A 12,901-nucleotide genomic window follows, 5' to 3' on the forward strand; every position below is an offset into this window, starting at 1 on the left:
TTCTAATACTGTAGTTTCAGTAGTTTCATTTAGACATTTTTATTTTCCTTAATATGAGACATGTTCGCCCTGCCCTTTCACTGTTTTTCCCCCTCTTAAACTGTGAATCTTAGAAGTGATTGGAAATGATACGAGCCAACTGCTCAGTCTTCTGGCCTGTGGTATGATAGTTAAAGTCTGCCTCTGTTTTTCTTTCATAAGAGGAAGAATAGGTTGGAAATCCCATAGGATCTGAAAGTATTGCATAGTTGAATAACTGCTCATATTTGATGTAGTCCATCTTGAATGACTTGCCGGAGGCAGTTATCAGCAGAGGACAGGATGACTACAGTATGACAATTTGTTATTTGTATTAAAAAGAGGCTCATAAATTTACTGTGCATGAAGCTAGTAGGCCACCGGAGCAAAGTGACAGATCAACAACTGACTATATCTGCCTTCGTTAACCTGTTATTACAGTTGATGAAGCTCTGAGCAGAGAGAAATTGATACATCTGACGACTGAAAGTCAAGAGGGAGAGCTGTGGTTAAGAGTAGCCACAGGACTCTTTTCACCCGATTGTCTATCACAAGCTATTTCTGGTGCCGTCTCCTTTCCATTGCCTCTTTCATTCTGTTCAAGCTTGTCAAAGTGATCCCATTGCTGAAAAGGTAAGACAATCTGGAGGTATGGGGTGGAGGATGGTGGATGTTATCCTGGTTTGGAGAGTGGGCTGCTCTGTTTTTACTCTGCTTAAGCTGGGATCATCGACTAGAAAAAACATAATGTTGTCAAAGCTAGATTCAGTGTGTGTGGTGTGACATCTCTTTGAATTAGTTCTAGAACCTATCTTTACCAAGATGGCAAATATTTCACACTGTCTTACTCTCCCTTCTCTCTATATATGTGAGGATGCTTGGGTGTGCATGAAGTTCTGTTGGAACGACAGAAGTGCTGATGTATGTCATTGTTTAAAATAGCCCAGACAGACATTTAAGCAGCTTTGACCTTAGGTCCCCCAAACTCTCAGTTAAACTCATTGACCACTCTGGTTCTCACTCTGTGTCGGCATATCCCACAACATTTTTTTAAAGATAAATTCAAAACAAAAGTGAATGTCAGACATTGGTACATTAAAGGTTTACAAGTTTGCGTGGCCATATTTATTAGGCTTTAGTCACTTTATTACATGATGAGCTCATTACCAGAACCACAACACTTTGATACTGTAAGACAGAACAGTGTAGACCACTTATAAATGAGGAAAAGGTGCAGAAAACGTTTAAATACCAAAGTTTGATGTCATGGGTTGATATGCTGGACCAGTGGTATGAAGTAATGAATTTTAAACCAGATTATATTGGTTTTTTGGTAGTTGTTGCTGTTTCTTTGGTTTTGTTTTAATCCAACTGATTGGTTTTGGTAAACAATCAAATTAAACCAGTAGGACAGCTCACTGTTATGAAGCAGTGTATTTTGAAACCAGATAATGATTTTTTCTTTATTTGTTTGTTTTATATCTGAGTAGTTTGACATGTTTGAGTAACCAGTAAATGCATTTGAGTTTATGCAGAACTTTACATTTTAATTAAAGTATTTTAGGAAACTTTTAGTTAAGATGTGAAGGTGTTTTGCACTTCTACACATGCAGCTGTCCTTCTCAGTATAAACATTCTTAATGTCCCAAAATATTATGTACCCATACATACTAATTAAGGTGAAACTAAATGTTGAATCTCCTTTTCCTACCTACTCACTGACATTGTTTCCCAACATATATCCAGTTCATACCCATATAAACACAAATTTCAAACCCATTGCCATTAAGCCTTGTGTATTTGTTTAGTTTTAGTTTTCTCATTGTAGTTGGTAGCGTACAAATGTTAAAAACTAACTACTTCATTTAATTTAATTATCAAATTTAATTATATTTAGATTTTTTTTTCTATTGTACCCTATTACTAGCGACAGAGTTTCTGATGTTGGCAAACATTATTTGGGTCATAGGTCCACGTGTCCTTAAGGTAGACTTTGAATATGTTATAGAAAATTGGCTTAGATCATTGATTGCCAAAGTGGGCACAACATACCTCCAAGATAGATAGAAATTAACGCTTGGTCAATATGGAACATCCCATGACATACGGTTCCATTTTTTACCAAAAAACAAAAAAGAAAAATAGTGTTACAATAATTAAACTGCAAAAGTACAACATGGTGAAGGGGCAAAATGAACAGCACCTAATTAATATGGATCAATTACTTTGCCTTTATGTGTTCTAAGCTTGGCTATTTGGGATTTGGGGAAAAATAATTATTTGCTAACAGGCAACCCAACCCCCCCTTCAGGGGCAACCAACAGGTCATTCATAACCAATTTGATAGATGTTGCTGTCATCAAGACTGGCTTTGACAGTGCCTGAACTATTCATGTCTTCTGCACTGTCACACTACTGGTGCAAACACGGACTGGTATGCTTAGCAAAACTTCCCCTTGGTACAAATGGTGAAGGACATAATAAAACAGCTTGTCCTGTCTGGACCCTCATAACCTTAAATATTCCTCAGCCCTGACATCAGAACATTTGATCACAGTCTTTATGTTGAGAGATAACACCCTGCTCTATTCAACTTGGTAGTTACTGCACAGGTGTAATAGTTACTGGAGTTGAATCTGGTTGTTTCTGTAAAACAATGATGCAAATTATGCATAGGAGCATCCGCAAAGGTCAAGCTCAGAATGAGTTATGACAACATGAAACATTAAAAAGTCTCAAGTGGCAAAAGTGTTTGCATCTATAAAATGTGTAGGTAGAAAATGACTAGAGACTTTGAGCAGACCTTATGAGGTGTCATTAAATTAGACAGATGTGTTGCCCTTACAGTTATCATTTCCCATGTCAAGGATAGTTTGTTAACAGTACATTTAGCATATTAGAATGTATCACAAAAAAAACAGCTGTAGATCTATATATGCACTTTAAAGAGTACTGTGACAAGCAGAAAGAGCAGAGCACTTTTAATAGAGCTCGAGTGCACTGTATCGTAATGATACAAAAATGACAAACACAAAACAAATGACAGGATGAAAAATATATACATTTATACACATGCAAGGGCCTAAAACCGCTGATAGATGGGTGAATTTACTGCTGCTTTGGAGCAAAAGTTATGATGGAACAGCTGTGTTTAGAGAACACAAAACGTTACAAATTCAACTTTTGAAAGCTTGCATAGTTACTATAATAATTATTCTATTCCAATTTGACTTTGATGCTTCCGTATGTAAATCCATGGATGTTCTAAATTACACTTCACATTTGTGTTTTCAGGTAGGGTGTAGTACTTTGTTATCAGCCCAGCTTACACAGCTACAGTTAAAACCAGGTATTAATAAACACTGTATAAAAATGAAACACAACTTTTTTTTTTCACTGTCAGACCTCATATCACAGTCTTTAGGTCAGTTTAAGAGCAACTAAATTATTTTCATTTGCTAAATGCCGAAATAATGAGATTATTTGCAGAGAATGTTGAATTACTTTCTTCAAATTTAAAGAGTTGCATACCCTAAGCTTCTGAAAGGTTAATTCACAACATCTTAGTTTAACAGAGCCACACCTGTGGATGTATTTTAAGGCCGTACCTCAAACACACTGACTTCTTGTGTGAAATATGGAAAAATTAAAGAAATCAGGCCAAATATCTAAAACTTGGTCTCTCTCATTATTGCGGCAATTAGCAGATAAAAATGGTTGGATGATCCTAACTGACCTAAAACAGGGAAAAGCATATCTGATTTAATGTGTGACACTGAGGAAACAAATGTATGCCTATTATACAATGCATGTTCTATTTGATTTAAACCGTATTCCTCTGTGTTAGTGCCAGCCATTACAACATTTTACCAGTCATTACAATTCGTCTGCACAAAAGGATAAACTGGCACTCAAATGAATCCATATCTGAACACATGTTTTTTCTTCCTCTGTTCTGTGCCATCACAATATAATGAAAACACATTTTCAATTGTTAGATTTTCTGAAAAAAAAAAGAAAACAAATAGAAAAAGCATATACTAGGGATACTGTATTGTTTTGTGATTCTACATCATCTGGTTGCAGAAAGGCAAAAAATAAAATATAATTTCACAATTAGAAATTTTAAGGGAAGAAATTCAAAAATAAAGAGTATTTGAAACTGAAGCTCTGTGAGAAATAATTTTAAAAAGTTATCATTTAATTCGTGCAATAATGTGCAATTCATCAAGCAAACACACTAAGCAGGATGCACAATAAACATTACTAGAGCCAGCATTTTACAACCTTTGTTCAAAACTCTAAAACTCCCCATTCTTATAATGACTTAATGTGGTAAATTATTCATATTTTCCCTTTATTCCTGACATTAACATTATATTGACATGTTGTGTAGAGCTGACAAGCATAGCCTATTCATGAAAGAAAACAAATTAACAACCCATTCAGCTCATGTCATACATTCACTCAAATCTCTCTACCTATATACAGTTGCTTGCTACAGTATTCACACCTAGTTTGTCTGCACAATATGTTCAGCCATGCAAGGGAGCTTGTGAAGTCATTACATTCTAATCCCTGCAAGGCACACAGTCATTACAGCAAGTCAAATCTGCTGTTTTGGACCAGGCACCTGGGACGGATCTATTGGTTTTTCATGCATTCCTTAATTCCACAAAGAAATTAGTTAAATTTTTAAGAGCAGAATTCTTCCACCTGGCTGGTATTAGTACAGTGCTGTGAAGAGGTTCATAGCTTAGAGGATAAGTTAAATCAACAGTAGAAAAAGAAGACAGCTGCTATATGTTATTTGAATTATGTTTGTATTTAAGTGCTTACAGTTGTAAATGTTCTTAAGAATGATACAACCCCATTCTGAATTACAAAAGTTAGGTCTGTGCAAGTGAAGCGAAAGCTGTACCACTCCTTTATACTCACATCTAGCCCCAAACAGTATAGTGAAAACGACAAATCTAATCTTTACAAGCATTCACTATGGTGATTCTGTGGGACAAGACCCTGTGGTTACCCACTCATTATGCATATACAGGCTTCCACACTGTTGTCCACACAATGTCCCACTCTTCATTACTGTGTTGCCCTTAGTGATGTCTATCCGTGCAGAATGATGAGAGAAGTAAGGGAAATATTTTTGATATGTCTATGATGTGAGTGTCATGTACAGGGGCAGGGATGAGAAGAGTTGTTTTTTTGTTTTTTTTCTTTTTAGATAGCACTGTCATCAGAACATCATCCACTTCAGACAAAGTCCAGCAACAAGCAAAACAAGGCAACCCGGTTGTTGCCAGCTCATAGTTGGTGAACCCCCGACCACCTTCACTGCAGGGGGCTTGGAAAGGTTTTCTTGTGTGTTGTCACCTCCAGGCTGTCTTTCATTTGACGTCCGCCCATTGACATCTTTATGGGACAAAAAAGAAAGAGAGAGAAAAAAAAACAGATAAATATTGGTATTTAACAATATGATCAGTGCCATCGGTTTTGAATTTTTGAAATGAGGTTATGCAAACACGGTACATAATAAAGCAGTTAATATCTTACCTGTTGGCATTTTCATTCAGTCAATCCAGATTAGTGGATCCCAAAAGCTAAAACAACTCCAATCTCAAAAACATCAAAGCAGTTTATGTTAACACCATTTTATAAACCATTAAACCATTGTCACATTTGCATTGGGTGGTTATTTTACACAGATGTTGACAATTATATACATAGGAAAAATCAGGAGGTGGTGCGCAATGATCTGTTAAACATGGACTAAGAATGGAACATACAGTCAGAATACAGAACTATCTGACGGGAAAGTAATACAGTGCATAAAGCAAAAATATTACTTTTTTTTTTACACAACCTTGTCTTTTCATCTTATATTTAATTGACAGGAAAATGTTTTACATTTTCTGTCCTCAATGTGTGTTTCACACAGAAAGATCATTTGAGGTGCAGCACCTCCATTTCCAATGTAAATAATCATCAGTTTTTGTGTACACAAAGGCCTAAAGTAAATGTATTGACAGTTTAAAGGTTCAGAAAATAGCATTTGCATAATCTGATGTTATGTGTTTAAGATGAGACTGGAGTTGATTTAAGATGATGGAAGTTCTTTTCGGACTGCGACGCAAAGCTGTCAGGTCCAACTAATTTATATTTTTGCTAAATGAAGATACCACCAGAGTTATCCTGCTTGTAAGACAATAAACTTTGTACAGTCTCTCACTTCTAAAAGCCTGAACTACTTTTAAGTCCTTTAAAGTTGTGTTGGGCTCATAAAAATGTATATATTATTATTTTACATCACCAGTTGAATCACTTAATTCTAAGTGTTGTTGCTCTCCCTCCAGGCCAACTAGATGATGTACATTAACTGATGTATAGCTGTTGGATGAGTTTAAAGCACTGTATTTGTGTGCCCTAAAGATCTTTAAAATGCACCTACACTGTGCACAGTAATACATGAACACTGTAGGTCCTACATCTGACAGTGCAAAGGACATTTTAGTTTCTGCCAATCAGGAACTGCCACCAGAATTTCCATATATGCATCAGTAGGAAGAAAATGCCTTGATGTCTTCTTACCTCTGGATACTGTACATATTCATCTGAACTCGGACACAAATATAAAACCTTCCTGCTGACATCAGTGAAATCTCAGCTCTTCTCTACTTTTATACTCATGTCAGTGTCATCTGTCTTTATTTATCTTTTCTTTCAACATGATGACAAGGTGGAAATGGATTCCTCCTATTCATTGCCCATCCCTCTCTCCAGTTCTCAGTATAAATTCCAGCTTGACCCAACCTAACTCTGCTAAGAAACGCAAGTGTACAGATGCCAGCGTAACACTCTCTGCACAGTAGGATCACACAACAGGATCAAACACACCCATAGACAGAAAGATGAGAAGGTTTTTTTACATCTGTTTGAGGGACTCATGTGAGGCTCATATGAGTGTTAAAGGAAGATCAAGATCAGTAAAACAAAAGAAATGGTTTGCAAATGTGGTTAAGGATGGAAAGACATGGAATTTGCACTGTAGAGTTAAAGAGCAAAATGTTGTTTGCTCAAAGGCAGGACAATTCAGCAATGCTTTTGTACCGTGTTTAAACAAATCAGGATAATGTATGAGGAGGTAATCCAATACCATGTTTGTGAAATACAAATAATTATTTTGCACACCAGAGTAAAATAGGAAATGGGTATCCAAATCTCCTATTTTTAATGTAAAAATATCCAATGATTTATTTTTCTTTCCTTCAAGTATCTTTGAATTTACATTCTTTTGTAAAAGAAACAACCCATCCCTAACCATGCTCCTGGGTTTCTGTGCATTCCTCTGTCAGGGTATGGCGGGGCTTTGGATTGAGGAGTGTTCCCCGTGTCAGTGATTTTTGTTGCTCTAGTAGACAATAGACAAATACATTATTTATCCCAAGTCAGATTTCTGTTATTGTGTAATGGGAATGGGTTAATGAAGCAGGTTGTTACAAATACAACAAATTACAACAGAGTTTGAGAGCATTGCCAAATAGATAAAATGGCCTTTTATATGCTCCTTGCACTCTAAATGATGTCTTCATCCTTCCACCCCTTGTAAAGGTAAAATAGCTTAAACCTACAAGCAGAAACAGTTGACACATATAATGAAGTCAAATTATAATAATCAAAGTTCTGAAGCTGTCTAAATATATCAATGTAGGCTTTCTGAAGGTGCTATTGTGAACATGGTGATGAATGTGAACCTGGCAATGATGCGGCACTACCAAAAAGGTCAGAAATGACATTTACAATTGTTTTCAACTTGGCTTGTTGTGGCAAGAGAGAATACGATGTTTTTTGTGTCTGGATGATTTCCGTGATATTTTAATGATAGTACATAGATGTGCATGTTTCTTGAACTGCCACCTTAACGTGGTGGAGGGGTTTGAGTGCTCAAATGAGGCAGCGGCAATCTCCGAACCCGGTGGTGGACACTGGCAGTAAGGGATGCTGTCAAGCTGAAGAAGGAGTCCTATCAGTTGTTGTTGGCTTGTGGGACTCCTGAGGCAGTTGACGGGTACTGTGAGGCCAAGTGTGCCATGGCCCGGGCTGTGGCACAGGCATAAACTCGGGCCTGGGAGGAGTTGGGTGAGGCCATGGAGAAGGACTACTGGTTGGTGATCCTGGCAAACCATCTGGCACCTCAGGAGAAGGAAGCAGAGCTTTGCCAACACTGTTTGCAGTGGGGGTGGGGAGCTGCTGACCTCAACTGGGGACATTATTTGGCGGTGGAAGGAGTACTTCGAGGATCTCCTCAATCCGGCCATCACACATTCCCTGGTGGAAGCAAAGGTTAGGGACTAGGGTTTGGACTCTTTCATCACCCAGGCTGAAGTCACCGAGGTGGTTAAATGCACCACAGTGGCAGGGTTTCAGGGGTGGATAAGATCCGCCCTGAGTACCTCAAGTCTCTGGATGGTGTGGGGCTGTCATGGATAGTGCCTCTGGACTGGCAGACCAGGGTGGTGGTCCCCTGGCATTATAACTGGCATTATAAACTGAATTTGACTGAACTGTATTAGATCAAACTGACAAATGATCTCTTAATTCACTATCTGAAACTAAACTAGAATAAACTAGATTAAATTGTTTGTAAACCTGTTTTTCTTGTAAATTGCCATACAATGGCATTTGTTGTGATTTGGCACTATATGAATAATTTAAATTGCACTGAATCAAATGTGTTTTTAAACTTAATAAAGCTTCATGCACATTTCTTTTCCATGTTCCAGTGTGTTTCCAACAAGCTGCTTGGATAAAATTTGGACTTTCAAAATCACCAAACTTTAAGTTTTAACAAACTTGTAATACCATAAAATTTTAGCTCCATTGAGTTACCAACTTATTCTTTTCACATTTAAACAATGAAAAGCCAACAAATGTTAACAACATCTGTATTGAAATGTCACATTATAATGTGATAATAATGGCCAGAAAATGTTGAGTAGGGTAGTAACTTGAGAAAACAAGCTAGAGTGAAGCAGCTTGGAACACAAAGAAATCTGAGATGTAAATGGAATGTGATTTTGTTGTCATAATCAATTTATGTTAGCAGATAAGCCGTGCTTTATAAGATGGCTCATGTGTAAATCCTTCAAATACGAAGGGAGAAATGCAGAAAAGATCAAGGGAAACAGCAAAACAATGAGTGGGAGGGAGCAAGGAATGCCATAGAGGGAGAGGGGAAGAAAGCAGTAGAAGGATGGATTTCCTTCATTGTTCACATAAGGACAGATGGAATCAATCACTTTAGGCAACATCAAGGTTATGCAGCAGGAGTGATATGCCTCTTCCACTAGGCTGTCCGTTACTAAAAGACAAATGTAATTTAATTTGTAAATGTTGTATACAGTGATTACCAATAATTAACTGATAGAAAATCAAGTCAGAACTAATAAATCAGGATGGATGAAATATATTTGTGGTAGCTTTAAATTGTTATTCAGATCTAAAGTAAACTAAAAAGAAAATAGTTTAACTATTTACAATTGTTTATTCAAAATCTCCTCTGATATAACACATAGCTTCAGGATCTTGTTGACCTCTGTGTTAGCAAAGTGTGTGAGAATTAGTTCATATAGTCCTTTGTCACTAATGCTTCCCCTGATGGGTTAGCTTGTGTGTTTAGAGAAACAATTTCCCACTGGGCAGGGAGAAAACAGCTGCCTGTAGCAAGTCTGACTATAACAACAGAGCAGTTCAGGCTAGGAGGCAAGGCAGATAAAATGGCAGTGTGGGAGAAAAAAAAAGAAACAAGTCTTGACCATAATATGAGAACATTCTAAACTAGAAGGTCTCTTATTTTTACTGTCAACCTTAAGTGGCATGTGAGCACTTTCAGTCAATTTTTTGTTTTGCTATGCTTCACTTGCTGCACACACTTTGGCTGGCAATATACACTGCTCAAAAAAAAAAAAAGGGAACACTTAAACAACACAATATAACTCCAAGTAAATCAAACTTCTGTGAAATCAAACTGTCCACTTAGGAAGCAACACTGATTGACAATCAATTTCACATGCTATTGGGTAAATGGAATATACAACAGGGGAAAATCTTTGGCAATTAGCAAGACACACTCAATAAAGGAGTGGTTCTGCAGGTGGGACCACAGACCACTTCTCAGTACCTATGCTTTCTTGCTGATGTTTTGGTCACTTTTGAATGTTGGTGGTGCTTTCACACTCGTGGTAGCATGAGACGGACTCTACAACCCACACAAGTGGCTCAGGTAGTGTAGCTCATCCAGGATGGCACATCAATGCAAGCTGTGGCAAGAAGGTTTGCTGTGTCTGTCAGCGTAGTGTCCAGAGCCTGGAGGGGCTACCAGGAGACAGGCCAGTAAACCAGGATATGTGGAGGAGGTTGTAGGAGGGCAACAACCCAGCAGCAGGACTGCTACCTCTGCCTTTGTGCAAGGAGGAGCACTGCCAGAGCCCTGCAAAATGACCTCCAGCAGGCCACAAATCTGCATGTGTCTGCACAAACGGTTAGAAACCGACTCCATGAGGATGGTATGAGGGCCCGACATCCACAAATGGGGGTTGTGCTCACAGCCCAACACCGTGCAGGACGCTTGGCATTTGCCAGAGAACACCAGGATTGGCAAATTCGCCACTGGTGCCCTGTGCTCTTCACAGATGAAAGCAGGTTCACACTGACACATGTGACAGATGTGACAGAGTCTGGAGACACCATGGAGAGCAATCTGCTGCCTGTAACATCCTTCAGCATGACCGGTTTGGCAGTGGGTCAGTAATGGTGCGGGGTGGCATTTCTTTGGAGGGACACACGGCCCTCCATGTGCTCGCCAGAGGTAGCCTGACTGCCATTAGGTACCGAGATGAGATCCTCAGACTCCTTGTGAGTCCATATGCTGGTGTGAAGCTATGGACCGGCCCGCCCATTCCCCAGACCTGAATCCGATTGAGAACATCTGGGACATCATGTCTCGCTCCATCCACCAACGTCACGTTGCACCACAGACTGTCCAGGAGTTGGCGGATGCTTTAGTCCAGGTCTGGGAGGACATCCCTCAGGTAACCATCCGCCGTCTCATCAGGTGCATGCCCAGGCATTGTAGGGAGGTCAAACAGACACGTAGAGGCCACTCACAATACTGAGCCTCATTGTGACTTGTTTTAAGGACATTACATCAAAGTTGGATCAGAATCAGAATCAGAATCAGAAAAGCTTTATTGCCAAGTACGTTTTTGGACATACAAGGAATTTGTTTTGGCGTAGTCGGTGCAATACAATACAAATTAAACAGTATAAACATATCTACAATATAATATAAATATATGTGCACAGTTTTAAGTGAGTGAGAGTAAATATAGAGCAGTATAAGATGCAAGAGCAATACAACAGTGCAGGTGATCATTGTGCAAGTATGGCAGTGCAAGTAAAGCAGGAGTCCATGCTGAACGTTAATGTAACGCATAGAGTTACAAGTTACGGGTGTCCTGTCAGCAAAAAAAGGGGGGGTGTGGGTAAAAGGGAGAGTGTCAAGGTGGTTTCCGGGCTTTGTTAACCAGGCTGGTGGCAGATGGGAAAAAACTGTTCTTGTGGCGTGAGGTTTTGGTCCGGATGGACCGCAGCCTCCTGCCAGAGGGGAGAGTCTCAAAGAGTCTGTGACCAGGGTGGGAGGGATCAGCCAGAATCTTCCCTGCCCGCTTCAGGGTCCTGGAGGTGTACAGTTCCTGGAGCGACAGTAGACTGCAGCCAATCACCTTCTCAGCAGACCGAATGACACGCTGCAGCCTGCCCTTATCCTTGGCTGTAGCAGCGGCGTACCAGATGGTGATGGAGGAGGTGAGGATGGACTCAATGATGGCTGTGTAGAAGTGCACCATCATAGTCTTTGGCAGGTTGAATTTCTTCAGCTGCCGCAGGAAGAACATCCTCTGCTGGGCTTTCTTGATGAGGGAGCTGATGTTTGGCTCCCACTTGAGATCCTGGGAGATGATGGTTCCCAGGAAGCGGAAAGATTCCACAGTGTCAATTGTGGAGTCACAGAGGGTGATGGGGGCAGGTGGTGCTGGGTTCTGCCTGAAGTCCACAACCATCTCCACTGTCTTTAGAGCGTTGAGCTCAAGGTTGTTCTGGCTGCACCAGTCCAACAGATGGTCCACCTCCCATCTGTACGCGGACTCGTCACCATCAGAGATGAGTCCGATCAGGGTGGTGTCGTCCGCAAACTTCAGAAGCTTGACAGACTGGTGACTGGAGGTGCAGCCTGTAGTGGGTTTTTCCACTTTAATTTTGTGTGTGATTCCAAATCCAGGCCTCCATTGGTTAATAAATTTGATTTCCATTGATGATTTTTGTGTGATTTTGTTGTCAGCACATTCAACTTTGTACAGAACAAAGTATTCAATGAGAATATTTCATTTATTCAGATCTAGGATGTGTTTTTTGAGTGTTCCCGTTATTTTTTTGAGCAGCGTATTATACTTCTGGTCAACTAGGGGAGTTGTCCCTCTTCCACTGTATAATTTATCTCATTTAAAAATCTTCCCAGATGAATAGGCATAATGTGTGTGCTTTCCTAATCTTTCAGTTTGGTGGTTTGTAGTTGTAATTATGGGACAGACTGGCTAAGCTCTGAATAACGGTTGATCAGTGCCAATATAAGTAACTTCTGCCCATGCAGTTAGCACAGCAACATGTACTTTGCTGTATTGCAGAAAAAAAGTCAAACAAGCATGCAGCCATACAAAAATGTACAAGGTGCACACACAAGTAATACAGTGTGGAAAACTAGAAGTATTTGATACATTGCTGATTTTGCAGGTTTTCCCACTTGTAAAGCATGTAGAAGTCTTTA

General features: G+C 39.4%; 1 protein-coding gene across 5 annotated transcripts in view; it reads right to left on the reverse strand.

The window, feature by feature from the left end:
- Positions 1 to 2,984: 2,984 nt before the first annotated feature.
- gpc5c (glypican 5c) overlaps positions 2,985 to 12,901 on the reverse strand; it is a 151,860-nt gene continuing 141,943 nt past the window's right edge. For all 5 annotated transcript variants that reach the window (XM_047369090.1, XM_047369087.1, XM_047369088.1 and 2 more), the window contains one exon: positions 2,985 to 5,436. In XM_047369090.1, the coding sequence (XP_047225046.1) occupies positions 5,356 to 5,436 (81 nt within the window). In that variant the 3' untranslated portion in view covers positions 2,985 to 5,355. The remainder of the gene's footprint in view (positions 5,437 to 12,901) is intronic.

Source organism: Girardinichthys multiradiatus, chromosome 6 (assembly GCF_021462225.1).
Source record: "Girardinichthys multiradiatus isolate DD_20200921_A chromosome 6, DD_fGirMul_XY1, whole genome shotgun sequence".
NCBI classification, from domain to species: domain Eukaryota; kingdom Metazoa; phylum Chordata; class Actinopteri; order Cyprinodontiformes; family Goodeidae; genus Girardinichthys; species Girardinichthys multiradiatus.